The sequence below is a fragment of the Leuresthes tenuis genome, unplaced genomic scaffold, assembly GCF_036924035.1.
Source record: "Leuresthes tenuis unplaced genomic scaffold, fLeuTen1.0.hap1 SCAF_19, whole genome shotgun sequence".
In the NCBI taxonomy this organism is placed as follows: domain Eukaryota; kingdom Metazoa; phylum Chordata; class Actinopteri; order Atheriniformes; family Atherinopsidae; genus Leuresthes; species Leuresthes tenuis.
This window is the reverse complement of record NW_027325373.1, coordinates 917,193-944,814: the sequence shown is the minus strand read 5'-3', so window position 1 is coordinate 944,814 and position 27,622 is coordinate 917,193. Positions and strand designations below refer to the sequence as shown.

Genomic DNA, 27,622 nt, shown 5'->3' with positions numbered 1-27,622 from the left:
CAGCACCGGCAGGACTCTGGACCGGCTCCCTGCTCAGTACAGGATTGACTCACTGAGCTGATCTCTTGCATGCTGTGGTCCACCAGCTTCTTCTGGGTGCTGAACCCTGACCCAGAACTGTGGGATCTCTTCTCTATTTTCTCTGAATCTGCAGCTGATGCTGAACAGTTCAGATCATTCACCATTATGATGCACTAACCTCGGCTAGAGAAGTTAGTGAACCTAAACACCGTCTGCTTGAGCTCATTTTGAAGTACACAGACTTTTGTCATGCAGGTCTGGAGCTGAGATTCAGACACTGTGGTTTCCTGCCCTGCTCCACATTGTTCTGCTTTACATTTAATTGACTTTTTATTGGTTTTCTTTGTTGCCTCTTTAACAGCAAATTCATGTGTAAGTTTAGTGCTTCCCAGACATCATCCCAGTAAAACTGAAACTTTCCCGCCTGGTGAAGCTTTCTGCCAGCTGTTATCTGCCTTTGGGGTTAATCCCGTCTTTATTTGCTCCTCTGCGATGTGCAGGTCCTCGTTTAACAGCCACTCAGTGTGTCGATGGAATGGCTGCTGGACTCTACGAGGAGCTCTTCACCGTCATAGTCTCACTCATCAACAGGTATCGATGCATCTGCATGTGCACCCGCTGGTTTATGGCCCAGAAAACTTCTCTGCTGTGTTCACATTTTAAACTGAGAAGTCAGAATATCCAAGTTCAGCCTCATAAAGTCAGAAGAACATCAACAACCTGGATATTAAGTCCAACATGGCTGCCTAAAGAAAAGCCTGAATTAAAACAAAATGCAGGTATTTATAGTTTCTATTTTCACTTATTTTACATCTTAGCTTTTCAGTTTTATATTTTTTATGTCTAAAAACGGACAGAATGGTTCAAGATTTACCTGTAAACATGTTGTTGTGGTGTGTGTCATCCCGAAATACTGTAAAATACTGTAAAATACTGTAAAATGCTGTAAAATACAGTAAAATACAGTAAAATACAGTAAAATGCTGTAAAATGCTGTAAAATACAGTAAAATAGAGTTAAAATACTGTAAAATGCTGTAATATGCTGTAAAATACTGTAAAACACAGTAAAATACTGTAAAATACTGTAAAATACTGTAAAATACAGTAAAATGCAGTAAAATACTGTAAAATACTGTAAAATGTGAGCTAACAGTTAGCCTGGTCAGTGAGGTAAACCTCCGATTTACTCGCTGCAACCTCCATTCTCTGGAGTCATTCCCACAAAAGGCAGCTCACACAGTAAATTTGAAGTATTTAGCTCAATCCTCATGAAATGATCACAACAATGTGAAAAAAATCTGTATTTTGTTTATTTAGGTCAACTTTTGACCAACTTCATCGTATTTAGAACCAAAAGTAGATTCTGCTGCAGCAGCACTCAGTGAAAGTTGTTCTGGAGCCAAATAAAGACAGAAAGTTTATAGAATCTACAGCAACAGCTTCTGGAGCTTCTCCAAGCAGCAGGTTACCTGCTGACAGGTGAGGGTGTCAGGATTGGGTATAAAAGCAGCTTCCACCAAAGGTTCAGCCTCTCCAACAAGGATGGGTCGTGGCTCACCGCTTTGGGCCAAACTCCATCAGAGAATCATCAATAAGTTCAGGAAATATTCCTCAGAGTCAGACTGGAAAGAACTTTGGTCTTTCAGCATCTACAGAGCAGGATATTGGGAACAGATTCAGGGAGTCTGGGGAAGTCTCAGTGTGGAAAGGCCAAGGACAGAAAGCCCTGCTGGATGAGCTCGGAGCCCTCAGGCAGCACTGCAGGAGAAACCGTCAGGCCACCATGATCCATACAGCCACATGGGCTCAGGAGGAGCTGGGAAAAGCATTTCCACTCAACACAGTCCACGGCTGCATCCAGAAATGTGAGCTGAAGCTGCATCACACCAGGAGGAAGCCATATATCAGCTCTGAGCAGAACCACGGCCCAGTTCTCTGGACTCCAGCTCATCTCAGAGGGACAGAAAGACAGTGGACACGGGTTCTGTGGGCAGATGAGTCCACGTTTCAGCTGCTTTCATCCAGAAATGTGAGCTGAAGCTGTATCACAGCAGCAGGAAGCCATAAATCAGCTCTGAGCAGAAACAAAGCTGCAACAGTCGGTTCCCAAAGGAACACGAAGGAACTGTACTTCTGTTAAATAAAGGTTCTAATTAATGAAGAAATTACAGCTTTAGGCTCCAAACCTTTTCAGAACTGGGGTTTCCTGTATGATAAGCGCACGTTTGGTTGCTTTTATGTGTGCAGGGCTCTGAGCGATGAGCAGCTGGCGCTGGCCTCCGTGATGGTGGTGGACACGCCGGGCCTGAGGAACCCGAGGCACGCTGCAGAGGAGCGAGGAGCCAGCTGGTCCGAGCTCTGCCACAACTACCTGCAGGAGCGCCTGCTGGAGCATTACCACGTGCACACCTTCGTGCACACGCTGGACAGATACGCACAGGTGACACGGCAGCTGATTGGTGTTTTCTTCTTCTTCTGTCGGCCTCGCCCGTTATCAGGCTGCCACAGCGAGCCGGATGCCCCTCACCGTTCAGCCGGGCTCTGACTTTACCAACATCTCACCAGACCAAACTCTAAAGGGCCAAACTGAGCCTTCAGGTTATTTAGTTTTGTGTTTGAGCCTTTTTCACTCCAGCTTAATTCTGCAGGTATAATCAGACCAAAGCACAGAAAGCTGGAAGCTGGCTGACTTAAGGCCACATTTCACCCCCCCACACAGTGCAAAGCTTTAATTACTGTCTCTCCATCCGTCGTCCTTTTGCTGCAGCCTTCCTGTGCGGCACTGAAGCTACATGATAGAAACCAGCACCCAGGGGGTGTATTCACACATGTTCTGAGTGCACAGAGTTGCTCCTGGTGATGAGATTATCACACAGTTATTAGAATGATGGGTTTTCCCTCTGAAAATAAAGAGTGGATCCAAGATATCCGTGAAGCATCTGGACCCTTAAAAGAGCTCCCAGGCTCAAACACACTGTTTTTAGGAGGAGACGTGTGCCCCAGAACATGCTTGACTTCAACTATTTCAAATAAAGTAATTAAAGCAACACAAGCAGGGAATTACATCTGAAAAATGTACATTTATAAAAGCAGTGAAATAGTTTAAAGAATCAGCAAAAAAGCAGTGAAATAGTTTAAAGAATCAGCGAAAAAGGCTCATAAAAAAGCAGTGAAATAGTTTAAAGAATCAGCAAAAAAGGCTCATAAAAAAGCAGTGAAATAGTTTAAAGAATCAGCGAAAAAGGCTCATAAAAAAGCAGTGAAATAGTTTAAAGAATCAGCGAAAAAGGCTCATAAAAAAGCAGTGAAATAGTTTAAAGAATCAGCGAAAAAGGCTCATAAAAAAGCAGTGAAATAGTTTAAAGAATCAGCGAAAAAGGCTCATAAAAAAGCAGTGAAATAGTTTAAAGAATCAGCGAAAAAGGCTCATAAAAGCAGTGAAATAGTTTAAAGAATCAGCGAAAAAGGCTCATAAAAAAGCAGTGAAATAGTTTAAAGAATCAGCGAAAAAGGCTCATAAAAAAGCAGTGAAATAGTTTAAAGAATCAGCGAAAAAGGCTCATAAAAGCAGTGAAATAGTTTAAAGAATCAGCGAAAAAGGCTCATAAAAAAGCAGTGAAATAGTTTAAAGAATCAGTGAAAAAGGCTCATAAAAAAGCAGTGAAATAGTTTAAAGAATCAGCGAAAAAGGCTCATAAAAAAGCAGTGAAATAGTTTAAAGAATCAGTGAAAAAGGCTCATAAAAAAGCAGTGAAATAGTTTAAAGAATCAGCAAAAAAGGCTCATAAAAAAGCAGTGAAATAGTTTAAAGAATCAGCGAAAAAGGCTCATAAAAAAGCAGTGAAATAGTTTAAAGAATCAGCGAAAAAGGCTCATAAAAAAGCAGTGAAATAGTTTAAAGAATCAGTGAAAAAGGCTCATAAAAAAGCAGTGAAATAGTTTAAAGAATCAGCAAAAAAGGCTCATAAAAAAGCAGTGAAATAGTTTAAAGAATCAGCGAAAAAGGCTCATAAAAAAGCAGTGAAATAGTTTAAAGAATCAGCGAAAAAGGCTCATAAAAAAGCAGTGAAATAGTTTAAAGAATCAGCGAAAAAGGCTCATAAAAGCAGTGAAATAGTTTAAAGAATCAGCGAAAAAGGCTCATAAAAAAGCAGTGAAATAGTTTAAAGAATCAGCGAAAAAGGCTCATAAAAAAGCAGTGAAATAGTTTAAAGAATCAGCGAAAAAGGCTCATAAAAAAGCAGTGAAATAGTTTAAAGAATCAGCGAAAAAGGCTCATAAAAAAGCAGTGAAATAGTTTAAAGAATCAGTGAAAAAGGCTCATAAAAAAGCAGTGAAATAGTTTAAAGAATCAGCAAAAAAGGCTCATAAAAAAGCAGTGAAATAGTTTAAAGAATCAGCGAAAAAGGCTCATAAAAAAGCAGTGAAATAGTTTAAAGAATCAGCGAAAAAGGCTCATAAAAAAGCAGTGAAATAGTTTAAAGAATCAGCAAAAAAGGCTCATAAAAGCAGTGAAATAGTTTAAAGAATCAGCGAAAAAGGCTCATAAAAGCAGTGAAATAGTTTAAAGAATCAGCGAAAAAGGCTCATAAAAAAGCAGTGAAATAGTTTAAAGAATCAGCGAAAAAGGCTCATAAAAGCAGTGAAATAGTTTAAAGAATCAGCGAAAAAGGCTCATAAAAAAGCAGTGAAATAGTTTAAAGAATCAGCAAAAAAGGCTCATAAAAAAGCAGTGAAATAGTTTAAAGAGTCAGCAAAAAAGGCTCATAAAAGCAGTGAAATAGTTTAAAGAATCAGCGAAAAAGACTCATAAAAAAGCAGTGAAATAGTTTAAAGAATCAGCGAAAAAGGCTCATAAAAGCAGTGAAATAGTTTAAAGAGTCAGCGAAAAAGGCTCATAAAAAAGCAGTGAAATAGTTTAAAGAATCAGCAAAAAAGGCTCATAAAAGCAGTGAAATAGTTTAAAGAATCAGCGAAAAAGACTCATAAAAAAGCAGTGAAATAGTTTAAAGAATCAGCGAAAAAGGCTCATAAAAGCAGTGAAATAGTTTAAAGAATCAGCAAAAAAGGCTCATAAAAGCAGTGAAATAGTTTAAAGAATCAGCGAAAAAGGCTCATAAAAAAGCAGTGAAATAGTTTAAAGAATCAGCGAAAAAGGCTCATAAAAAAGCAGTGAAATAGTTTAAAGAATCAGCAAAAAAGGCTCATAAAAGCAGTGAAATAGTTTAAAGAATCAGCAAAAAAGGCTCATAAAAGCAGTGAAATAGTTTAAAGAATCAGCGAAAAAGGCTCATAAAAAAGCAGTGAAATAGTTTAAAGAGTCAGCGAAAAAGGCTCATAAAAAAGCAGTGAAATAGTTTAAAGAATCAGCAAAAAAGGCTCATAAAAGCAGTGAAATAGTTTAAAGAATCAGCGAAAAAGACTCATAAAAAAGCAGTGAAATAGTTTAAAGAATCAGCGAAAAAGGCTCATAAAAGCAGTGAAATAGTTTAAAGAATCAGCAAAAAAGGCTCATAAAAAAGCAGTGAAATAGTTTAAAGAATCAGCGAAAAAGGTTCATAAAAGAAGTGAAATAGTTTAAAGAATCAGCAAAAAGGTTCATAAAAGAAGTGAAATAGTTTAAAGAATCAGCGAAAAAGACTCATAAAAAAGCAGTGAAATAGTTTAAAGAATCAGCGAAAAAGGCTCATATAAGCAGTGAAATAGTTTAAAGAATCAGCAAAAAAGGCTCATAAAAGCAGTGAAATAGTTTAAAGAATCAGCGAAAAAGGCTCATAAAAAAGCAGTGAAATAGTTTAAAGAGTCAGCGAAAAAGGCTCATAAAAAAGCAGTGAAATAGTTTAAAGAATCAGCAAAAAAGGCTCATAAAAGCAGTGAAATAGTTTAAAGAATCAGCGAAAAAGACTCATAAAAAAGCAGTGAAATAGTTTAAAGAATCAGCGAAAAAGGCTCATAAAAGCAGTGAAATAGTTTAAAGAATCAGCAAAAAAGGCTCATAAAAAAGCAGTGAAATAGTTTAAAGAATCAGCGAAAAAGGTTCATAAAAGAAGTGAAATAGTTTAAAGAATCAGCAAAAAGGTTCATAAAAGAAGTGAAATAGTTTAAAGAATCAGCGAAAAAGACTCATAAAAAAGCAGTGAAATAGTTTAAAGAATCAGCGAAAAAGACTCATAAAAAAGCAGTGAAATAGTTTAAAGAATCAGCGAAAAAGGCTCATAAAAGCAGTGAAATAGTTTAAAGAATCAGCAAAAAAGGCTCATAAAAGCAGTGAAATAGTTTAAAGAATCAGCGAAAAAGGCTCATAAAAAAGCAGTGAAATAGTTTAAAGAGTCAGCGAAAAAGGCTCATAAAAAAGCAGTGAAATAGTTTAAAGAATCAGCAAAAAAGGCTCATAAAAGCAGTGAAATAGTTTAAAGAATCAGCGAAAAAGACTCATAAAAAAGCAGTGAAATAGTTTAAAGAATCAGCGAAAAAGGCTCATAAAAGCAGTGAAATAGTTTAAAGAATCAGCAAAAAAGGCTCATAAAAAAGCAGTGAAATAGTTTAAAGAATCAGCGAAAAAGGCTCATAAAAAAGCAGTGAAATAGTTTAAAGAATCAGCAAAAAGGTTCATAAAAGAAGTGAAATAGTTTAAAGAATCAGCAAAAAGGTTCATAAAAGAAGTGAAATAGTTTAAAGAATCAGCGAAAAAGGCTCATAAAAGCATGATATTAGTGAATAAAAGAAGAAGTTCAAACAGTTTTTAACTGAATTTATTAAAGATGTTATTCCATGTGTGGAAAAGCCCAAAATGTCATAAAACAGGTGAAAATAGGCCGATATGATATGTTTTAGAGCGTCTTCGGACAGCCAATCACAGTGCAGCAACAGATCAGCTCCGCCCACTAAAAGGCGACACGTCTTTGCTCTTTGAGCTGAGTTTGTAGCTCTGAGAGGACGACACAGCAGCAAACATCTGGAACTGAAGCTATAAAAGGGGAAGAAGACAAATAAAAACCCAACTCTGAGGTCAAAGTTGAGTTATTTCTCAGAACTTCACCGTTAAAGTCCCAGTGAAGCACAGATGAATCTGTCACAGAAAGATAAGATGATTCCACTTTAGAGTCTTCCAGAGGTTCCAGAGGTTCCAGAGGTTCTCCCACCACCAGGCATCTTTTATTCCAGCTGAAAGCAGCTAAATCTGTTTTCTGTTGCAGGAGAAGGTCAAAGTGGAGTTCGAGTGTCCAGAGAGCAGCCCGGCCGAGGTGGTGTCTGCCATCGACCAGCCGCCGCCGCAGGTGGGGGGGGGCATCTGACATTTACAACATTTACATGTAACATGAAGCTCAGTTTGGACTTTATGGACTGAATGTTTCAGGTTCTTCTTGCACCAATTATGGGATTTTAGGCAGGATTTCAGGTTTTAGTCTCATCTGTTTTGAGGGATTTTAGTGTAACCTGGAAATCTACAGAAACCCAGAAGAGTTTCAGAGGAGTTTATGAAATGTTGAATTATTTGGAGCTTCTCCAGCAGCAGAGTGAGAAAGGAGAGTTTTTCTCCAGGGTTTAGCCTGTTTTAAAGAGTTTTTCTCCAGGGTTTAGCCTGTTTTAAAGAGTTTTTCTCCAGGGTTTAGCTTGTTTTAAAGAGTTTTTCTCCAGGGTTTAGCTTGTTTTAAAGAGTTTTCTCCAGGGTTTAGCCTGTTTTAAAGAGTTTTTCTCCAGGGTTTAGCCTGTTTTAAAGAGTTTTTCTCCAGGGTTTAGCCTGTTTTAAAGAGTTTTTCTCCAGGGTTTAGCTTGTTCTAAAGAGTTTTTCTCCAGGGTTTAGCTTGTTTTAAATAGTTTTTCTCCAGGGTTTAGCCTGTTTTAAAGAGTTTTTCTCCAGGGTTTAGCCTGTTTTAAGGAGTTTTTCTCCAGGTTTTAGCTTGTTTTTTTTCTCCAGGGTTTAGCCTATTTTTTTCTCCAGGGTTTATCTTGTTTTAAAGAGTTTTTCTCCAGGGTTTAGCTTGTTTTAAAGAGTTTTTCTCCAGGGTTTAGCTTGTTTTAAAGAGTTTTCTCCAGGTTTTAGCCTTTTTTAAAGAGTTTTACTCCAGGGTTTAGCTTGTTTTAAAGAGTTTTTCTCCAGGGTTTAGCTTGTTTTAAAGAGTTTTCTCCAGGGTTTAGCCTGTTTTAAAGAGTTTTTCTCCAGGGTTAAGCTTGTTTTTCTCTCTCCAGGGTTTAGCTGGTTTTAAAGAGTTTTTCTCCAGGGTTTAGCCTGTTTTAGGGAGTTTTTCTCCAGGGTTTAGCTTGTTTTAAAGAGTTTTCTCCAGGGTTTAGCCTGTTTTAAAGAGTTTTTCTCCAGGGTTTATCTTGTTTTAAAGAGTTTTTCTCCAGGGTTTAGCTTGTTTTAAAGAGTTTTTCTCCAGGGTTTAGCCTGTTTTAAAGAGTTTTTCTCCAGGGTTTAGCCTGTTTTAAGGAGTTTTTCTCCAGGTTTTATCTTGTTTTAAAGAGTTTTTCTCCAGGGTTTAGCTTGTTTTAAAGAGTTTTTCTCCAGGGTTTAGCCTGTTTTAAAGAGTTTTTCTCCAGGGTTTATCTTGTTTTAAAGAGTTTTTCTCCAGGGTTTAGCCTGTTTTAAAGAGTTTTTCTCCAGGGTTTAGCCTGTTTTAAAGAGTTTTTCTCCAGGGTTTAGCCTGTTTTAAAGAGTTTTTCTCCAGGGTTTAGCCTGTTTTAAAGAGTTTTTCTCCAGGGTTTAGCCTGTTTTAAAGAGTTTTTCTCCAGGGTTTAGCCTGTTTTAAAGAGTTTTTCTCCAGGGTTAAGCTTGTTTTTCTCTCTCCAGGGTTTAGCTGGTTTTAAAGAGTTTTTCTCCAGGGTTTAGCCTGTTTTAAGGAGTTTTTCTCCAGGGTTTAGCTTGTTTTAGAGTTTTTCTCCAGGGTTTAGCCTGTTTTAAAGAGTTTTTCTCCAGGGTTTAGCCTGTTTTAAAGAGTTTTTCTCCAGGGTTAAGCTTGTTTTTCTCTCTCCAGGGTTTAGCTGGTTTTAAAGAGTTTTTCTCCAGGGTTTAGCCTGTTTTAAAGAGTTTTTCTCCAGGGTTTAGCTGGTTTTAAAGAGTTTTTCTCCAGGGTTTAGCCTGTTTTAAAGAGTTTTTCTCCAGGGTTTAGCTTGTTTTAGAGTTTATCTCCAGGGTTTAGCCTGTTTTAAAGAGTTTTTCTCCAGGGTTTAGCTGGTTTTAAAGAGTTTTTCTCCAGGGTTTAGCCTGTTTTAAGCAGTTTTTCTCCAGGGTTTAGCTTGTTTTAGAGTTTTTCTCCAGGGTTTAGCCTTTTTTAAAGAGTTTTTCTCCAGGGTTTAGCCTGTTTTAAAGAGTTTTTCTCCAGGGTTTAGCCTGTTTTAAAGAGTTTTTCTCCAGGGTTTAGCTTGTTTTTTTTTTTTCTCCAGGGTTTAGCTGGTTTTAAAGAGTTTTTCTCCAGGGTTTAGCCTGTTTTAAGGAGTTTTTCTCCAGGTTTTAGCCTGTTTTAAATGGTGCGTTTCAGATCCGGGCAGCAGATGGAGACCCCAGAGGCCTGCTGTGGGTTCTGGATGAGGAGATGGTGACACCGGCCTCCTCTGAGAGCGGCGCCCTGGAGAGAGTCTGCCAGTATTACAGCAACACCGGTAAACATGAGTAAATGGAGCCGGACCCTGGTGGTGCGAGCTTTGCCCGACCCGGTGGTCAGTGCTGGGCTTTGTTTCCCTGCAGTGCGTCAGTGCGAGCAGCCGCTGCAGTGTGAGGTGAACCACCTGATGGGCCGCGACCCGGTCCGCTACGACCTCACAGGCTGGTTCGGCCTGATCCAGAACAACCAGTCTGCTCTGAACGCCATCTGCCTGCTCCAGAACTCCACCATGTGAGTCTGTTTGAAGGCCCAGGAGGCCACATCATGTCCAAATGAGCATTTTGTCGGAGATTCGTTTGAATATTTGAATCAGAAATGGACAGAAGTGACAGTTGGGACTTTGTGAGGCTGTTTTATCCCGGTGTTGTCATGGCTACTGGGCAGCTCTGAGGTTATAGTTGCTATAAATTGTCCAACAGTCTGGTGCACGTTGTTGGATTAGATGTTCTGTAGATCATGATGTTCCTTTGGCCCAAACACTTCCTTCAGTTTTTCCTCTTTTTGTGCTTTAAGAACTGGTTTGAACTGGTTTTATCCTGCAGTGCCAGCTTTCCTTCTCCCGGTGTCTTAAAGCTCAGCTTCAGCTGACTGTTGACAGTCTGCAGATAGAATTAAAAACTTTAATGGCTGCATTTTAACCCTCTGGGGTCCGTGATGACGTCATGTGATCATTGACCTCAGAGGGTCACGGTTAGAGTCGCCGGCTCAACTCTTAGACTGAGAAGACAGCTGGTAAAGTGGCTTCAGAACAACTGAAAGCCGTCTTTTCCTGCAGCAGGAGCTCATAAACATGGAGAATAAAGGAAACAGCAGCTAAAGGCCGGTTATTAGCCATGATGCACAGATTTATCTGCAGGCCGGATCACATCAACCGCTGATATTTGTCTGCTGTGTCCCGGTCTAAACAACATGGGTTCAAACAAATGAGTCTATGGTTGGACTCTTTCTGATGAAGGGCTTAACTAGCATAGAACTGTTCACTTCTGTTTCCTGAAGCACGTTGTTTTAAAGGCAGAATAAAACCACCACCATGGTGTTGGAATCCAGTTGTTTCATCATTTATTTCTCATTTTGGGGCTGAATTCAACATAAATGCTGTTTCCCACCTGTTTCCCACCTGTTTCCCACCTGTTTCCCACCTGTTTCCCACCTTTTTCCCACCTGTTTCCCACCTGTTTCCCACCTGTTTCCCACCTGTTTCCCACTTGTTTTCCACCTGTTTTCCACCTGTTTTCCACCTGTTTCCCACCTGTTTCCCACCTGTTTCCCACCTTTTTCCCACCCGTTTCCCACCTTTTTCCCACCCGTTTCCCACCCGTTTCCCACTTGTTTTCCACCTGTTTCCCACCTGTTTCCCACCTGTTTCCCACCTGTTTCCCACTTGTTTCCCACCTGTTTCCCACTTGTTTCCCACCTGTTTCCCACCTTTTTCCCACCTGTTTCCCACCTTTTTCCCACCTGTTTCCCACCTGCTTCCCACCTTTTTCCCACCTGTTTCCCACCTGCTTCCCACCTTTTCCCCACTTGTTTTCCACCTGTTTTCCACCTTTTTCCCACCCGTTTCCCACCTTTTTCCCACCCGTTTCCCACCCGTTTCCCACTTGTTTTCCACCTGTTTCCCACTTGTTTCCCACTTGTTTCCCACTTGTTTCCCACTTGTTTCCCACTTGTTTTCCACCTGTTTCCCACCTGTTTCCCACCTGTTTCCCATCTGTTTTCCACCTGTTTCCCACCTGTTTCCCACCCGTTTCCCACCCGTTTCCCACCTGTTTCCCATCTGTTTTCCACCTGTTTCCCACTTGTTTCCCACTTGTTTCCCACCTGTTTCCCACCTGTTTTCCACCTGCTTCCCACTTGTTTCCCACTTGTTTCCCACCTGTTTCCCACCTTTTTCCCACCTGTTTCCCACCTATTTTCCACCTGCTTCCCATCTGTTTTCCACCTGTTTCCCACCCGTTTCCCACCCGTTTCCCACCTGTTTCCCATCTGTTTCCCACCTGTTTCCCACCTGTTTTCCACCTGCTTCCCACTTGTTTCCCACCTGTTTCCCACCTTTTTCCCACCTGTTTCCCACCTATTTTCCACCTGCTTCCCATCTGTTTTCCACCTGTTTCCCACCCGTTTCCCACCCGTTTCCCACCCGTTTCCCACCTGTTTCCCATCTGTTTCCCACCTGTTTCCCACCTCTTTCCCACCTTTTTCCCACCTTTTTCCCACCTGTTTCCCACCTGTTTCCCACCTATTTTCCACCTGCTTCCCATCTGTTTTCCACCTGTTTCCCACCCGTTTCCCACCCGTTTCCCACCTGTTTCCCATCTGTTTCCCACCTGTTTCCCACCTCTTTCCCACCTTTTTCCCACCTGTTTCCCACCTGTTTCCCACCTGTTTCCCACCTGTTTCCCATCTGTTTTCCACCTGTTTCCCACCCGTTTCCCACCCGTTTCCCACCTGTTTCCCATCTGTTTCCCACCTGTTTCCCATCTGTTTCCCACCTCTTTCCCACCTTTTTCCCACCTTTTTCCCACCTTTTTCCCACCTGTTTCCCACCTGCTGCTCTCCTCAGAGGGGCGGTGAAGGCCTTGTTCACCCCCAGGATCTCCCTGCCGCCCCTGTGCCGGGGCCTGGGGGGGCTGGAGGGCGGCAGCCAGCGCGCCCTGCAGAGGAACGGCACCATCAGGAAGACGTTCAGCGGCGGCATGGCGGCCGTGCGCAGACACTCGCAGTGCATCGCCGTGAAGCTGCAGGCGGTGAGTCCGGACGGCGGCTGGTCTGCGGACCGGCGGCAGGTTTCACGGCTTTGCTCTGTCTCTGCAGGACGCTCTGGTGAACCTGATCCGCCGCGCCCGGCCGGTCTTCCTGCAGTGCGTGAGCGCCAAGACAGACGGTGGGAGCTTCGACGTCTCGGCCCTCAGGGTGCAGGTGCACGCCACCCAGATCCTGTCGGCCCTGCAGCTCTACCGCACAGGTCCACACACTCACCGCCACGACACGATCACCTGCCGGCAGGTACAGCCCGCTCTGTCCCGCCCTGCAGACCACTCCCAGCCAGGAGAGGATGCTGCCGCAGAGCTTTCTTTAAAGCACCTCTCAGAGGTTTCAGAGGAGATAAACGGAGGGGAATCATTGGTATTTTACCTTCAGGCTCCTGTTCTTTTCAGTTCATGAAAGGAAGTCATAGCATGATTCCCTGATCTTTCTCTTCTTCTTCCCTCCCAGCAGAGATATGAGTTAAATCTGGTGCAGCTGCAGCATCGAACTGCTGCTCTGTCGCAGTCTACCGCGTATTAAACGCTTCCTGTCAGGAGATCTGATTACTTTTAGTTTGTACGGTGTGGGACTGAGATGTCCGGCCTCCTTTAGCTCTTATAGAAGCTGAATTAACTTCCTTAAAGGACTCGCTGGTTTATGGCTCCACCAGCAGCGCTGAGTTGAGATTTCACTCGAAATGTTTGGTTGGAAACGATTTCTGGGTCAAAGGCAGGAAGTCAGAGAAAAGAGAGGAGACAGCGAGTGTGTGTTTGAAGTTCTGCTTGTTTTTGTGCTTCTTTTTCGTCTGTTTTTGTGCTTCTTTTCGTCTGTTTTTGTGCTTCTTTTCATCTGTTTTCGTGCTTCTTTTTCTTCTGTTTTTGTGCTTCTTTTCGTCTGTTTTTGTGCTTCTTTTTCTTCTGTTTTTGTGCTTCTTTTCGTCTGTTTTCGTGCTTCTTTTCGTCTGTTTTTGTGCTTCTTTTTCTTCTGTTTTCGTGCTTCTTTTCGTCTGTTTTTGTGCTTCTTTTTCTTCTGTTTTGTGCTTCTTTTCGTCTGTTTTCGTGCTTCTTTTCGTCTGTTTTCGTGCTTCTTTTCGTCTGTTTTTGTGCTTCTTTTTCTTCTGTTTTTGTGCTTCTTTTCGTCTGTTTTTGTGCTTCTTTTTCGTCTGTTTTTGTGCTTCTTTTTCTTCTGTTTTTGTGCTTCTTTTCGTCTGTTTTCGTGCTTCTTTTTCTTCTGTTTTTGTGCTTCTAGTAAAATAAAACTACTTAAATAAAACAAGGCAGCAGTCATAGAGACAAACAGTCATTTAGTTGATTAAAAACGATAATAATAGGATGGTGAAACAGAACAGACTCACTCTCTTTACTGTTATTGCTCCTTTAGTTTCATCTGTGAGGACTTTAGATATAATATGTAATAATAAAACATGAATAACTGCTCAGTGAAATATTCTGGCTGCAGGTTTCATTATTGTTTGTAATAAAAACATTACTCAGGTTTAACTTTGCTTCATCAAGTCTTCATTTTGTAAGAAACATTTAGATTTAACAGAGAAAATTGATGCCAAATCTAAAATAAAAGTAATAACCTGAGAGGAGCAGCTCGGGATTAGATTCTCCTGCTTCTGAACACTTTTATCCTCTGAGGTTCACTTTTATTTCTGACTCAGAACAAACAACACACCAAGTTTAAGGCATTATTGGATTAAAATGTTGCTCCTCAGGATGAGTTGCTGTGCAGCTGCATGAAAGATGTAATTCATGTTTCTGTTTCTGTCCTCAGGTTATCCAGAGCACATGGCTCTGAGTGACTTCAGGTGTCACTTTCAGGCCTTGTCTCCTCCAATAATGAAGCGCTACGCTTCCATGTTTGTCAGCCACGATGAGAGAAAGGTGGGAAGGCGTGCTGCAGCGGCCCAGCCTCAGCTCTGCGGCGCAGAATGAACTCACGGCTGTGCTCTGTGTTCTCAGGCCGTGGAGGAGCTGCTGGTGGAGCTGGACGTGGACAGAAAGAGCGTCGCTGTGGGAGCCAGCAGGGTGAGGACAGGTTTGATCTCATGTGGTGAAAGCAGGCGGTAACGGCTCGTTGATCCCGCTGCGGCTGTCTCTCAGGTGTTCATGAAGCGAGGTGTGCTGCGCTACCTGGAGCAGCAGAGGGAGCAGCAGGTCACCGGCTGGCTGGTTCACCTGCAGGGCGCCTGCATGGGACACCTGGCACGGCAGAAGTACCGCAAACTCAAGGTCAGTGAGCGCTTCCTCCGATGCTCTGTGTGGTTTCGGGCTGCAGGGCGCTGTGGTCGCCACAGCAACAGGGTTCCCAGTTCAGTCCCGGCTGGGTCCCTCCTGTCCTGGGGCCTCGTTTTTCTTCTCTTCGTGGCTGTTTTTCTGCACCTTGTGTGTATTTTTCAGCCTTCTCTGAGCTCGGTAACAGACACAGATGACATTATGAGGTCATTCTGGTGGTAAAATGATGACTTCTGTGTGTGTCCAGGTGCAGCAGATGGCGGTCAGGTGTCTGCAGAGCAACCTGCGCGCTCTGAGGGCCGTGACCACGTGGAGCTGGTGGAAACTCTTCTGCAGAGTGCGTCCTCTGCTCGACGTCAACATGGACAACGAGAGGCTCAGGGCCAAAGAGGTGCTCACATGCAGTTAGGCTTAGATCGTGGGATTAATAAAGAGCAGAAAACACTAAGAGGCGTAAAACAGGAACAGGACAGAGGTCTTTTCCATGGTAACTCTGGTCCAGGCCTGCAGTTGAAAGAAGACAAATGTTTCACATGCAATTATTTTAGGAATGCTGTTTAAGCACCAGGAGCTACTTCACAGGTAGTTACTCTGGTGAGTAGTGAGTAGGTCTTTTGGGATTCAAAGAGGGTTTTATTGTTGAACACAGAGCAAAATAAGAGGCTGTGGAAACCTGAGCGCTCTCCTCAGTAACTCCGGCGGAGGACGAGTGCAGAAAGTTATAAAACATAAAAACTGTCCACACTGGGAGGAAAACAGAGAAGCTATGAACAGTTTTACAAAATAAAGACACACTCTCCTAATGAGGAGGATTTAAAGGATGCACTCTTAAACAGAGGCTCTATGAAACTTTAACTGTAAACTTAAAGATCTCCTTTAACGGCGGCACCAAAAGGTCTTAAAGAACAAACACAAACCTCCACTAACAACCGAAAATCTCTCAGAACAGGAGGAACAAACAAAGGAAAACTTACCGGATTAATAAATAAACTGTGACTAGGAATAGGAATAAATTACAAAACAAGATCCTCTGCAGGAGGTTCGCTCGCTGCAGACTCGTGGAACTGTGGGTTAAAGTAAAGGTAAAGTACTGAAGCTCATGGAGACACAAACTGGCACAAGATGAGGGAAACAGACTATCTGAACACATGAGGGACCAAAGGGAACAGGTGGAAACTCTTTGGGAATCAGGGAAGACAATCAGACCTGAAACGAAAGGGAAATAAAGTGATTTTTCAAAATAAAACAGGAAGTGACGAAACAAGACATGAAACCGAACATAAACCGTGACAATAATAAGTGCTAAACTGTGATATTATGCCTTAAAAGCAGCAGAATCACATAAATGTTTACTGACACAGCAGCTGATTTCAGAACCTTGCTGTAATATTTCTGCAGTTTATAAAGGGCCTGAAAGCTGCTTCAGTGAGATTTAACAGTCCTGAGATTACTTTAATTGTACAATTAGCTGATTGGAGCGGATTCATCTCCTGACGAGCATCACCAGGCAGCAGGTTCACGATGGGATTATAAATCTGTTGCTCCTCAACCCTTTTACAGCACGTTTAATGTGAGGCAGCACTGCTAAAACATCAGGGAAGACAACACCACAGAAGAAGAGCTGCTGGGGGTCGTTTAGGGAGCAAAACCATTTGTTTTATGGAGCAGCGATGCTTGAAAACAGAGCTCAGGTGAAGGATTGAGCCTTCGTGGCCGTGTGGACGTCACATTGTGGACACTTCAGGTCACCTTCTGGGACTGAAGGTGGAACCTTCAGAGGAACCTCTCTGGAGGAAGTATTTACCAACAGAAGTCCTTAAACAGACGTTCCCAGATCATCCTTGAGCCTTTTCAGAGAGTTTCAGCCTGAAATGAGCCTGTAGTAAACAGGAAGATTCCCCAGCCTTCAGGGAACAATCAGCTGCAGATACTGAGCACAAAGGTTCCCGTTTTCACACCGACTCACCTGGAAGACGGCCGTGGGGTTGCCTGGTTACAGCCTCCCCCCCCGGTTCTTCACAGTACATTTAGCACAACATACCTCGTAGAAAAAAGCAGTAAAAGACAAGAATTCCTCCAGCAAATGTTTTCCGACACGTTTTAAAAGACTTTCGGGGTCTCTGAGACGCTGCTCTTTTTCACTTTGTCAGGATGAGATTTCGGCTCTGAGGCGCCGCCTGGAGAAATCAGAGAAGGAGAGAAACGAGCTGCGGCAGGCCGCCGACAGCCTGGAGACCAAGGTTTGGGCTGTGCACACACACCGTGCACACACACCGTGCACGTGCACACACACCGTGCACGTGCACACACACAGTGCACGTGCACACACACACAGTGCACGTGCACACACAGTGCTAACATCTGTCCATGTGCAGGTTACAGCTGTGACTTCTGAGCTCAGCGATGAGCGTTTCCGTGGAGACGCAGTGGGTCAAGCGCTGGATGTGGAGAGAGCAGAAAGACTTCGACTCAGCAGGGAGAACAAGGACCTGCAGGTAGTAATCTATTACTCACCAGAGTAACTACCTGAGAAAGTAATCTATTACTCACCAGAGTAACTACCTGAGAAAGTAATCTATTACTCAGTACTCACCAGAGTAACTACCTGAGAAAGTAATCTATTACTCACCAGAGTAACTACCTGAGGAAGTAATCTATTACTCACCAGAGTAACTACCTGAGAAAGTAATCTATTACTCACCAGAGTAACTACCTGAGAAAGTAATCTATTACTCACTACTCACCAGAGTAACTACCTGAGAAAGTAATCTATTACTCACTACTCATAAGAGTAACTACCTGAGAAAGTAATCTATTACTCACCAGAGTAACTACCTCAGAAAGTAATCTATTACCTACCAGAGTAACTACCCGATAAAGTAATCTATTACTCACTACTCACCAGAGTAACTACCCGAGAAAGTAATCTATTACTCACTACTCATCGGAATAACTACCTGAGAAAGTAATCTATTACTCACCAGAGTAACTACATGAGAAAGTAATCTATTACTCACTACTCAGAGTAACTACCTGAGAAATTAATCTATTACTCACTACTCACCAGAGTAACTACCTGATAAAGTAATCTATTACTCCTAAAATAATTGCATCCTCTTGCATGTGAAACATTTGTCTTCTTCCAACTGCAGGCTCGCCTGGACCAGTGCAGAGTTACCATGGAAACACTGGAGAAGCAGCTGGAGGAGGAGAAGCTGAAAGCTCAAGTTGCTGAGAGTCAGAGAGGAGCTGCAACAGGTAAAGTGCTTCTTCACGGACAAAGATTACCTGCTGGGAAACAGATTATTGCTGTTGTTTTAATCCAGATTTCAAACAGGATTAAAGCCTGATTTGGTTTGATTGAATCTTCCAGCAAACGGAATAGTTTGACCTTTCCAGCTGAATCAGAGGTCGTGCCGTAACTCCGTCTCCATCTTCGGTGCGAGTCACAGGCAGAAGCACCAAAAAGCCATAAACAGTGAAGCACTGAATCATGCTGGAGTAGAATTTAGAAATAAGTTGATTCACGGCGTCCTGAACTCCGACCCGCTGACTGCAGACAGTTTTAACCGCTGACCCCTGACCCCTGACCCCTCGTCCCTCACCACAGACAGTGAGCTGGCCATGCAGCTGGAGTGCAGCCAAACTGAGGTGGAGTTCGTCCGCAGACGGCTGAAGCAGACGGAGGAGAAACTGGAGACCGAGAGACAGACCAGACAGCAGCTCGATAGCAAGGTGAGGCAGGGTGCCCACGTGCACGCCCACGTGCACGCCCACGTGCACTGATGGCAGGCTAAATGTCTGAGGGAGTAACACTCTGTGTGTGTGCAGGTGGCAGCGCTGCAGGCCCAGCTGGAGCAGTCCCGCAGGAGCGCGACGGAGCTGAAACGCCACTGTCGCCGTGTGACCTCTGACCTTCAGGACGCTCGCGTGCTCACCGACAGTCTGCAGAACCGCGTGCACGAGCTGGAGCGCAAACAGAGGAGGTGGAGCTCCTCCTTCAGCTGGTTTTCAGACAAAACATCATCTTAAATCCTGCTGGTGTGGAGGAATGACGGTGTGTCGGTTTGAATCCTCGTAACGCTGGGGTTCAAAGGTCGATTACACCCTCATTAACCCACCTGGATTACGTCCAAATGGTTTCAAGTTATGCATCTTCCTGCTGTTTCTGTGCTAAAACAGGTTTGATAATGAGCTGAGTCAAGCTCTGGAGGACGCCGACAGTGGGAGGGAGCAGAAGGAAAAAGCCCTGCTGGAGAACGCAGCTCTGGGGACCGAAGTGTTCAACCTGCGCCGCAGCCTGCAGGTCAGAGTTCACCGCCTCAGATTATAAACCAGAGCCACCGCCACAGATTATAAACCAGAGCCACCGCCACAGATTATAAACCAGAGCCACCGCCACAGATTATAAACCAGAGTCACCGCCACAGATTATAAACCAGAGTCACCGCCACAGATTATAAACCAGAGTCACCGCCACAGATTATAAACCAGAGCCACCGCCACAGATTATAAACCAGAGCCACCGCCACAGATTATAAACCAGAGCCACCGCCACAGATTATAAACCAGAGCCACCGCCACAGATTATAAACCAGAGTCACCGCCACAGATTATAAACCAGAGTCACCGCCACAGATTATAAACCAGAGCCACCGCCACAGATTATAAACCAGAGTCACCGCCACAGATTATAAACCAGAGCCACCGCCACAGATTATAAACCAGAGCCACCGCCACAGATTATAAACCAGAGCCACCGCCACAGATTATAAACCAGAGCCACCGCCACAGATTATAAACCAGAGTCACCGCCACAGATTATAAACCAGAGTCACCGCCACAGATTATAAACCAGAGTCACCGCCACAGATTATAAACCAGAGTCACCGCCACAGATTATAAACCAGAGTCACTGCCACCGCCACAGATTATAAACCAGAGCCACCGCCACAGATTATAAACCAGAGCCACCGCCACAGATTATAAACCAGAGCCGCAGATTATAAACCAGAGCCACCGCCACAGATTATAAACCAGAGCCACCGCCACAGATTATAAACCAGAGCCACCGCCACAGATTATAAACCAGAGTCACCGCCACAGATTATAAACCAGAGTCACCGCCACAGATTATAAACCAGAGTCACCGCCACAGATTATAAACCAGAGTCACCGCCACAGATTATAAACCAGAGCCACCGCCACAGATTATAAACCAGAGCCACCGCCACAGATTATAAACCAGAGTCACCGCCACAGATTATAAACCAGAGTCACCGCCACAGATTATAAACCAGAGTCACCGCCACAGATTATAAACCAGAGTCACCGCCACAGATTATAAACCAGAGCCACAGCCACAGATTATAAACCAGAGCCACAGATTATAAACCAGAGTCACCGCCACAGATTATAAACCAGAGTCACCGCCACAGATTATAAACCAGAGTCACCGCCACAGATTATAAACCAGAGTCACCGCCACAGATTATAAACCAGAGCCACCGCCACAGATTATAAACCAGAGCCGCAGATTATAAACCAGAGCCACCGCCACAGATTATAAACCAGAGCCACCGCCACAGATTATAAACCAGAGCCACCGCCACAGATTATAAACCAGAGTCACCGCCACAGATTATAAACCAGAGCCACCGCCACAGATTATAAACCAGAGTCACCAGAGCCACCGCCACAGATTATAAACCAGAGCCACCGCCACAGATTATAAACCAGAGCCACCGCCACAGATTATAAACCAGAGCCACCGCCACAGATTATAAACCAGAGTCACAGCCACAGATTATAAACCAGAGTCACCGCCACAGATTATAAACCAGAGTCATCGCCACAGATTATAAACCAGAGTCACCGCCACAGATTATAAACCAGAGCCACCGCCACAGATTATAAACCAGAGTCACAGCCACAGATTATAAACCAGAGTCACAGCCACAGATTATAAACCAGAGTCACCGCCACAGATTATAAACCAGAGCCACCGCCACAGATTATAAACCAGAGTCACCGCCACAGATTATAAACCAGAGTCACCGCCACAGATTATAAACCAGAGTCACCGCCACAGATTATAAACCAGAGTCACCAGAGCCACCGCCACAGATTATAAACCAGAGCCACCGCCACAGATTATAAACCAGAGCCACCGCCACAGATTATAAACCAGAGCCACCGCCACAGATTATAAACCAGAGTCACCGCCACAGATTATAAACCAGAGCCACCGCCACAGATTATAAACCAGAGCCACAGATTATAAACCAGAGCCACCGCCACAGATTATAAACCAGAGTCACCGCCACAGATTATAAACCAGAGCCACCGCCACAGATTATAAACCAGAGCCACAGATTATAAACCAGAGCCACCGCCACAGATTATAAACCAGAGCCACCGCCACAGATTATAAACCAGAGCCACCGCCACAGATTATAAACCAGAGCCACCGCCACAGATTATAAACCAGAGCCACCGCCACAGATTATAAACCAGAGTCACCGCCACAGATTATAAACCAGAGCTCAAGCCACAGATTATAAACCAGAGCCACCGCCACAGATTATAAACCAGAGTCACCGCCACAGATTATAAACCAGAGCCACCGCCACAGATTATAAACCAGAGCCACCGCCACAGATTATAAACCAGAGCCACCGCCACAGATTATAAACCAGAGCCACCGCCACAGATTATAAACCAGAGCCACCGCCACAGATTATAAACCAGAGTCACCGCCACAGATTATAAACCAGAGCCACCGCCACAGATTATAAACCAGAGCCACCGCCACAGATTATAAACCAGAGTCACCGCTACAGATTATAAACCAGAGCCACTGCCACAGATTATAAACCAGAGCCACCGCCACAGATTATAAACCAGAGTCACCGCCACAGATTATAAACCAGAGCCACCGCCACAGATTATAAACCAGAGCCACTGCCACAGATTATAAACCAGAGTCACCGCCACAGATTATAAACCAGAGCCACCGCCACAGATTATAAACCAGAGCCACCGCCACAGATTATAAACCAGAGTCACCGCCACAGATTATAAACCAGAGCCACCGCCACAGATTATAAACCAGGAGGCAGAGCTGTCTGTGTCTCTCAGTCACACACAAACTCTGACTGATGATGTGTGCTTTAAGGCAGCTAATCTGCGGTCATCATTCTCCCAGTGAAGCAGGGAACGAGCAGGATTGTCACATCAGATTAATGAAGTCCTGTTACTCCTGTCAAAGGCACAAATTACGCTGCGGAATGATGAATTAGGAACAAGTGGAAACTGTGTGGAATCAGCAGGCCGTTTGACTCCCGGTTTAACGTGTTTAATGTGTCTTTGTGCAGGAGAGCCAGGCCGAGGTCAGTCGTCTGCACATGCAGAAAGAGGAGCTGTGTGCTCAGATCCGAGACCTCAGCCTTCCTGTTGTCCTCGCCTCCGATTCGCTGCCTGACCTGAAGAAACAGCTTCGCTTCCTGGAGAGCCAAGCCAGCGAGAGAGCCGAGGAATTCACCAAACTCACCTCCAGAATCCAGCAGCAGCAGCAGGTGCTCACAGCGCACAGCAGCACCATGAGAGGACCTCCTCCCTGCCTCGGCCTCACCTTTCCTCCTGTTCCCCAACAGGTGCACATGCGGTTTGAGATGGAGATGGAGAGGATGAAGCAGATGCATCAGAAGGAGCTGGAGGACAAAGACGAGGAGCTGGAGGACGTCCACAAGTCCTCTCAGAGACGGGTGGGTTTAACATTCCATTGATTTATAATGAAACTCGGCTGCAGTTAAACATGTTTCTGCTGCTTGGAATCTGCCAATGTGGGCGGAAACTGATATGAGTGAACACAAAGAAACGCATCAGATTCATGCTGTCAGGACCTGCTGAAACTGTGTGGAACGCCACGTGGAGCAGACTGTTGGATCCTGGTGTTCAGACGGTCATTCTTATTCTGCTTTTACCGTTTTATCCTGACGTATCAGGCAGCAGCGCTGAACTTTTACCGTTTTATCCTGACGTATCAGGCAGCAACGCTCAACTTTTACCGTGTTTTTACCGTTTTTTCCTGACGTATCAGGCAGCAACGCTCAACTTTAACCGTTTTTTTACCGTTTTATCCTGACGTATCAGGCAGCAGCGCTGAACTTTTACCGTTTTATCCTGACGTATCAGGCAGCAGCGCTGAACTTTTACGTTTTTTCACCGTTTTATCCTGACGTATCAGGCAGCAGCGCTGAACTTTTACCGTTTTTTTACTGTTTTATCCTGACGTATCAGGCAGCAGCGCTGAACTTTTAAGTTTTTTCACCGTTTTATCCTGACGTATCAGGCAGCAGCGCTGAACTTTTACCGTTTTTTTACCGTTTTATCCTGACGTATCAGGCAGCAGCGCTGAACTTTTACCGTTTTTTCCTGACGTATCAGGCAGCAGCGCTGAACTTTTAACGTTTTATCCTGACGTATCAGGCAGCAACGCTGAACTTTTACCGTTTTTTTAACGTTTTATCCTGACGTATCAGGCAGCAGCGCCCTGTTTTTCTGATGCACATTTCTCCTCTCATCATCATCAAGGAATTCGCCTCCGTGGTGCTCGCTTTAGATTTATTTAAAGAGCATATGACCCCCCCTCTTCCTGCAGGACACCCCCAGTCTTACACTGAGGCTTTGGGAGTTATGATAAGAGCTTTCTCTGGGGTCACTTAAACTGCAGAGTACAGAGTGGAAGAGGCTCTGCTCCATCAGCAGATAATGAAATGCAATTCTGGTTTTAGTTCTGTTTCTGTTTTAGTTTTATTTGAAAAACACACTGAGTTTAATTCATCTAACTTCCTTCACACAGCCGCCCCGGGGTGGACGGCAGGTTCCACTGAGCTGTTTGTTTGGATGCTTCTCCACAGAGGATGGAAATAATGTCAGAATATGTGCTGCTGCAGCGGGCAAACTGTCCTTTTTAGGCCCAATAAGTTCATTCAGGCTGCTCGTTCATGTGTTTGTGTGCAGCTCAGGCAGCTGGAGATGCAGTTGGAGCAGGAGTACGAGGAGAAGCAGATGGTGATTCATGAGAAGCACGACTTGGAGGGACTCATAGCAACACTGTGTGACCAGGTAAATCACACACTTGTTTGGAAGGGCTGCAGGAGAAAGCCTCTTCTCTCTAAAAAGAACATGGCAGCACAGCTTAGGTTTGCAAAGCTGCATCTGAACAAAGCTCAAGACTTCTGGAACAATGTCCTTTGGACAGACCAGAGCAAAGTGGAGATGTTTGGTCCTAATGCACAGCAGCACGTTTGGAGGAAACCAAACACAGCATATCAGCACAAACACCTCATACCAGCTGTCAAGCACGGTGGTGGAGGGCTGATGATCTGGGCTGGTTCTGCAGCCACAGGACCTGGGCACCTTGCAGTCATTGAGTCCACCATGAACTCCTCTGGATACCAAAGTATTCTAGAGTAGAAGCTGCTGCTGAAGCTGCTGGATCAGGGGTTCACTTAGTTTTACTTACTGGGAGCGTTCCCGAGGCTCCGCTGCCATGAGCCTGGCGTCACCGGCTCAGCAGCAGCCCGCCATCCTTCTGCTCTGGAGACACCCTCACAGTTTGGTTCCGGTCCAAATCTTCCAGATGCTGGTGATAAATGACACATAAGATCCCTGACTTCTGTAACTGAGAGGAAAGGGAATGGTTTTCCATGACGTTTTCCAGTCTTTAATCTGTCTTTGGGAGGGTTTTTCAGCCTGATGGTTTGTTCTCTCCAAGCTCACACATGAAGGTTCTTCTTCACAGCCTCACAGTTTCCCTCCACTGTCCGGCTGAGCTATAACTGCTGCTGATGTTGCAGGTGGGACACAGAGACTTCGATGTGGAGAAGAAGCTGAGGGGAGATCTGAGGAGAACTCGCGCTCTGCTGGCCGACGCCCAGCTGCTCCTCACGACCATGGACAGCTCGAGCCAGAGCCTTCCCAACGGCAGCAAGGATCAGATAGAGCGGCTGCACTTCCAGGTAGGCGCTCCTCTGCCCCGCCTTTATCTCCTCTGCGCTTCGCTTCAAGCTTTGTGAGCTCTCCGTGTCTCTGGTTAGGTTGAGGAGAGCGAGGCGAGGCGTCTGGAGGCCGAGGGCGTTCAGAAAACTCTCTCCCAGGAGCTGGAGAACGCTCAGCTGGAGCTGGAGAACATCTGCAAGCAGAAGAGTGCGGTGAGTGGAAAACTGTCCGTCTGCAGAGCCACAGAAACGAAAGGAAACCAGAGAAGGATGAACGATCTCTCATAAGAGGGGACGAAGCTTCTCTGGGCGTCATTTAGTCGTGTTGGGAGATGATTCTCACACCACACTGGCTGCTCCAGCGTGAACCGACCGGCCAGCGGGAGTTTTCTGGGTGGGAAACAGCACAAAAGGGCTGGTTCCAAACAGTTAACTGTGGGTCTGTCAGACCTGGATGAGAGGAGCACAGACAGATGAAAACCAGCTCTGAGCAGCTGATAAACTCACCTTTAAACCAGCTCTGAGCAGCTGATAAACTCACCTTTAAACCAGCTCTGAACAGCTGATAAACTCACCTTTAAACCGGCTCTGAGCAGCTGATAAACTCACCTTTAAACCAGCTCTGAGCAGCTGATAAACTCACCTTTAAACCAGCTCTGAGCAGCTGATAAACTCACCTTTAAACCAGCTCTGAGCAGCTGATAAACTCACCTTTAAACCAGCTCTGAGCAGCTGATAAACTGAGCTTTAAACCAGCTCTGAGCAGCTGATAAACTCACCTTTAAACCAGCTCTGAGCAGCTGATAAACTCACCTTTAAACCAGCTCTGAGCAGCTGATAAACTCACCTTTAAACCAGCTCTGAGCAGCTGATAAACTCACCTTTAAACCAGCTCTGAGCAGCTGATAAACTCACCTTTAAACCAGCTCTGAGCAGCTGATAAACTGAGCTTTAAACCAGCTCTGAGCAGCTGATAAACTCACCTTTAAACCAGCTCTGAGCAGCTGATAAACTCACCTTTAAACCAGCTCTGAGCAGCTGATAAACTGAGCTTTAAACCAGCTCTGAGCAGCTGATAAACTCACCTTTAAACCAGCTCTGAGCAGCTGATAAACTCACCTTTAAACCAGCTCTGAGCAGCTGATAAACTCACCTTTAAACCAGCTCTGAGCAGCTGATAAACTCACCTTTAAACCAGCTCTGAGCAGCTGATAAACTCACCTTTAAACCAGCTCTGAGCAGCTGATAAACTCACCTTTAAACCAGCTCTGAGCAGCTGATAAACTCACCTTTAAACCAGCTCTGAGCAGCTGATAAACTCACCTTTAAACCAGCTCTGAGCAGCTGATAAACTCACCTTTAAACCAGCTCTGAGCAGCTGATAAACTCACCTTTAAACCAGCTCTGAGCAGCTGATAAACTGAGCTTTAAACCAGCTCTGAGCAGCTGATAAACTCACCTTTAAACCAGCTCTGAGCAGCTGATAAACTCACCTTTAAACCAGCTCTGAGCAGCTGATAAACTCACCTTTAAACCAGCTCTGAGCAGCTGATAAACTCACCTTTAAACCAGCTCTGAGCAGCTGATAAACTCACCTTTAAACCAGCTCTGAGCAGCTGATAAACTGAGCTTTAAACCAGCTCTGAGCAGCTGATAAACTCACCTTTAAACCAGCTCTGAGCAGCTGATAAACTCACCTTTAAACCAGCTCTGAGCAGCTGATAAACTGAGCTTTAAACCAGCTCTGAGCAGCTGATAAACTCACCTTTAAACCAGCTCTGAGCAGCTGATAAACTCACCTTTAAACCAGCTCTGAGCAGCTGATAAACTCACCTTTAAACCAGCTCTGAGCAGCTGATAAACTCACCTTTAAACCAGCTCTGAGCAGCTGATAAACTCACCTTTAAACCAGCTCTGAGCAGCTGATAAACTCACCTTTAAACCAGCTCTGAGCAGCTGATAAACTCACCTTTAAACCAGCTCTGAGCAGCTGATAAACTCACCTTTAAACCAGCTCTGAGCAGCTGATAAACTCACCTTTAAACCAGCTCTGAGCAGCTGATAAACTCACCTTTAAACCAGCTCTGAGCAGCTGATAAACTGAGCTTTAAACCAGCTCTGAGCAGCTGATAAACTCACCTTTAAACCAGCTCTGAGCAGCTGATAAACTCACCTTTAAACCAGCTCTGAGCAGCTGATAAACTGAGCTTTAAACCAGCTCTGAGCAGCTGATAAACTCACCTTTAAACCAGCTCTGAGCAGCTGATAAACTCACCTTTAAACCAGCTCTGAGCAGCTGATAAACTCACCTTTAAACCAGCTCTGAGCAGCTGATAAACTCACCTTTAAACCAGCTCTGAGCAGCTGATAAACTCACCTTTAAACCAGCTCTGAGCAGCTGATAAACTCACCTTTAAACCAGCTCTGAGCAGCTGATAAACTCACCTTTAAACCAGCTCTGAGCAGCTGATAAACTCACCTTTAAACCAGCTCTGAGCAGCTGATAAACTCACCTTTGCCTGCTGTGGCTGCAGTGGATCTGCAGTGAGGTTCTGGAAAACTGTCGTTAAACCCATCAGAACAGGAACCAGGCCTGGGTTTGCATCCTGTGCTGCTCTGCTAACTGAAGCTGTTAATAGATGCTTCTGTACGAGCTCCATGTAGAACCTCCACCACATTGTTCCAGATGTTTAGAAATGAGTAAAATCACAGCTGTAAGCTCCCTGCCTGCAGCCTCCGGGTTTAAGCTCGTTTCTCTGTTCTCGGGTCATAGTTTTCTGATGTTCTGCCCTTCCATGAATGATCAAAGATGGGCCATTTGTTAGCCTTAGAAACACAAAGCTGTGTCCATCTGGGCGGCTTCTCTGAGAGCTTCAGCCTCCCTGCAGAGGAGAGGCTGCTGCTGCAGAGGTGGTGCAGGGCGGGTTGATAACCAGGTGTGGGGCGACAGATGGAAGGAGCAGCAGCAGGTGGAGGAGACCTGTGTTTCCGTCTGATTTCAAAGC

General features: G+C 44.7%; 1 protein-coding gene across 1 annotated transcript in view; it reads left to right on the top strand.

Moving 5' to 3' along the window:
• The window catches only part of LOC140277472 (unconventional myosin-XVIIIb-like), a 66,071-nt gene that overhangs the window by 25,428 nt on the left and 13,021 nt on the right, over nt 1–27,622 (top strand). The window contains 22 exon segments of the mRNA XM_072372506.1: nt 522–612; nt 2,271–2,463; nt 7,220–7,300; nt 9,503–9,623; nt 9,709–9,856; nt 12,189–12,372; nt 12,440–12,590; nt 14,153–14,262; nt 14,341–14,406; nt 14,482–14,610; nt 14,861–15,004; nt 16,764–16,853; nt 16,989–17,108; nt 17,766–17,871; nt 18,224–18,348; nt 18,445–18,599; nt 18,796–18,919; nt 21,990–22,190; nt 22,269–22,379; nt 23,638–23,742; nt 24,477–24,638; nt 24,717–24,830. Coding sequence (XP_072228607.1) covers nt 522–612; nt 2,271–2,463; nt 7,220–7,300; nt 9,503–9,623; nt 9,709–9,856; nt 12,189–12,372; nt 12,440–12,590; nt 14,153–14,262; nt 14,341–14,406; nt 14,482–14,610; nt 14,861–15,004; nt 16,764–16,853; nt 16,989–17,108; nt 17,766–17,871; nt 18,224–18,348; nt 18,445–18,599; nt 18,796–18,919; nt 21,990–22,190; nt 22,269–22,379; nt 23,638–23,742; nt 24,477–24,638; nt 24,717–24,830 — 2,831 coding nt within the window.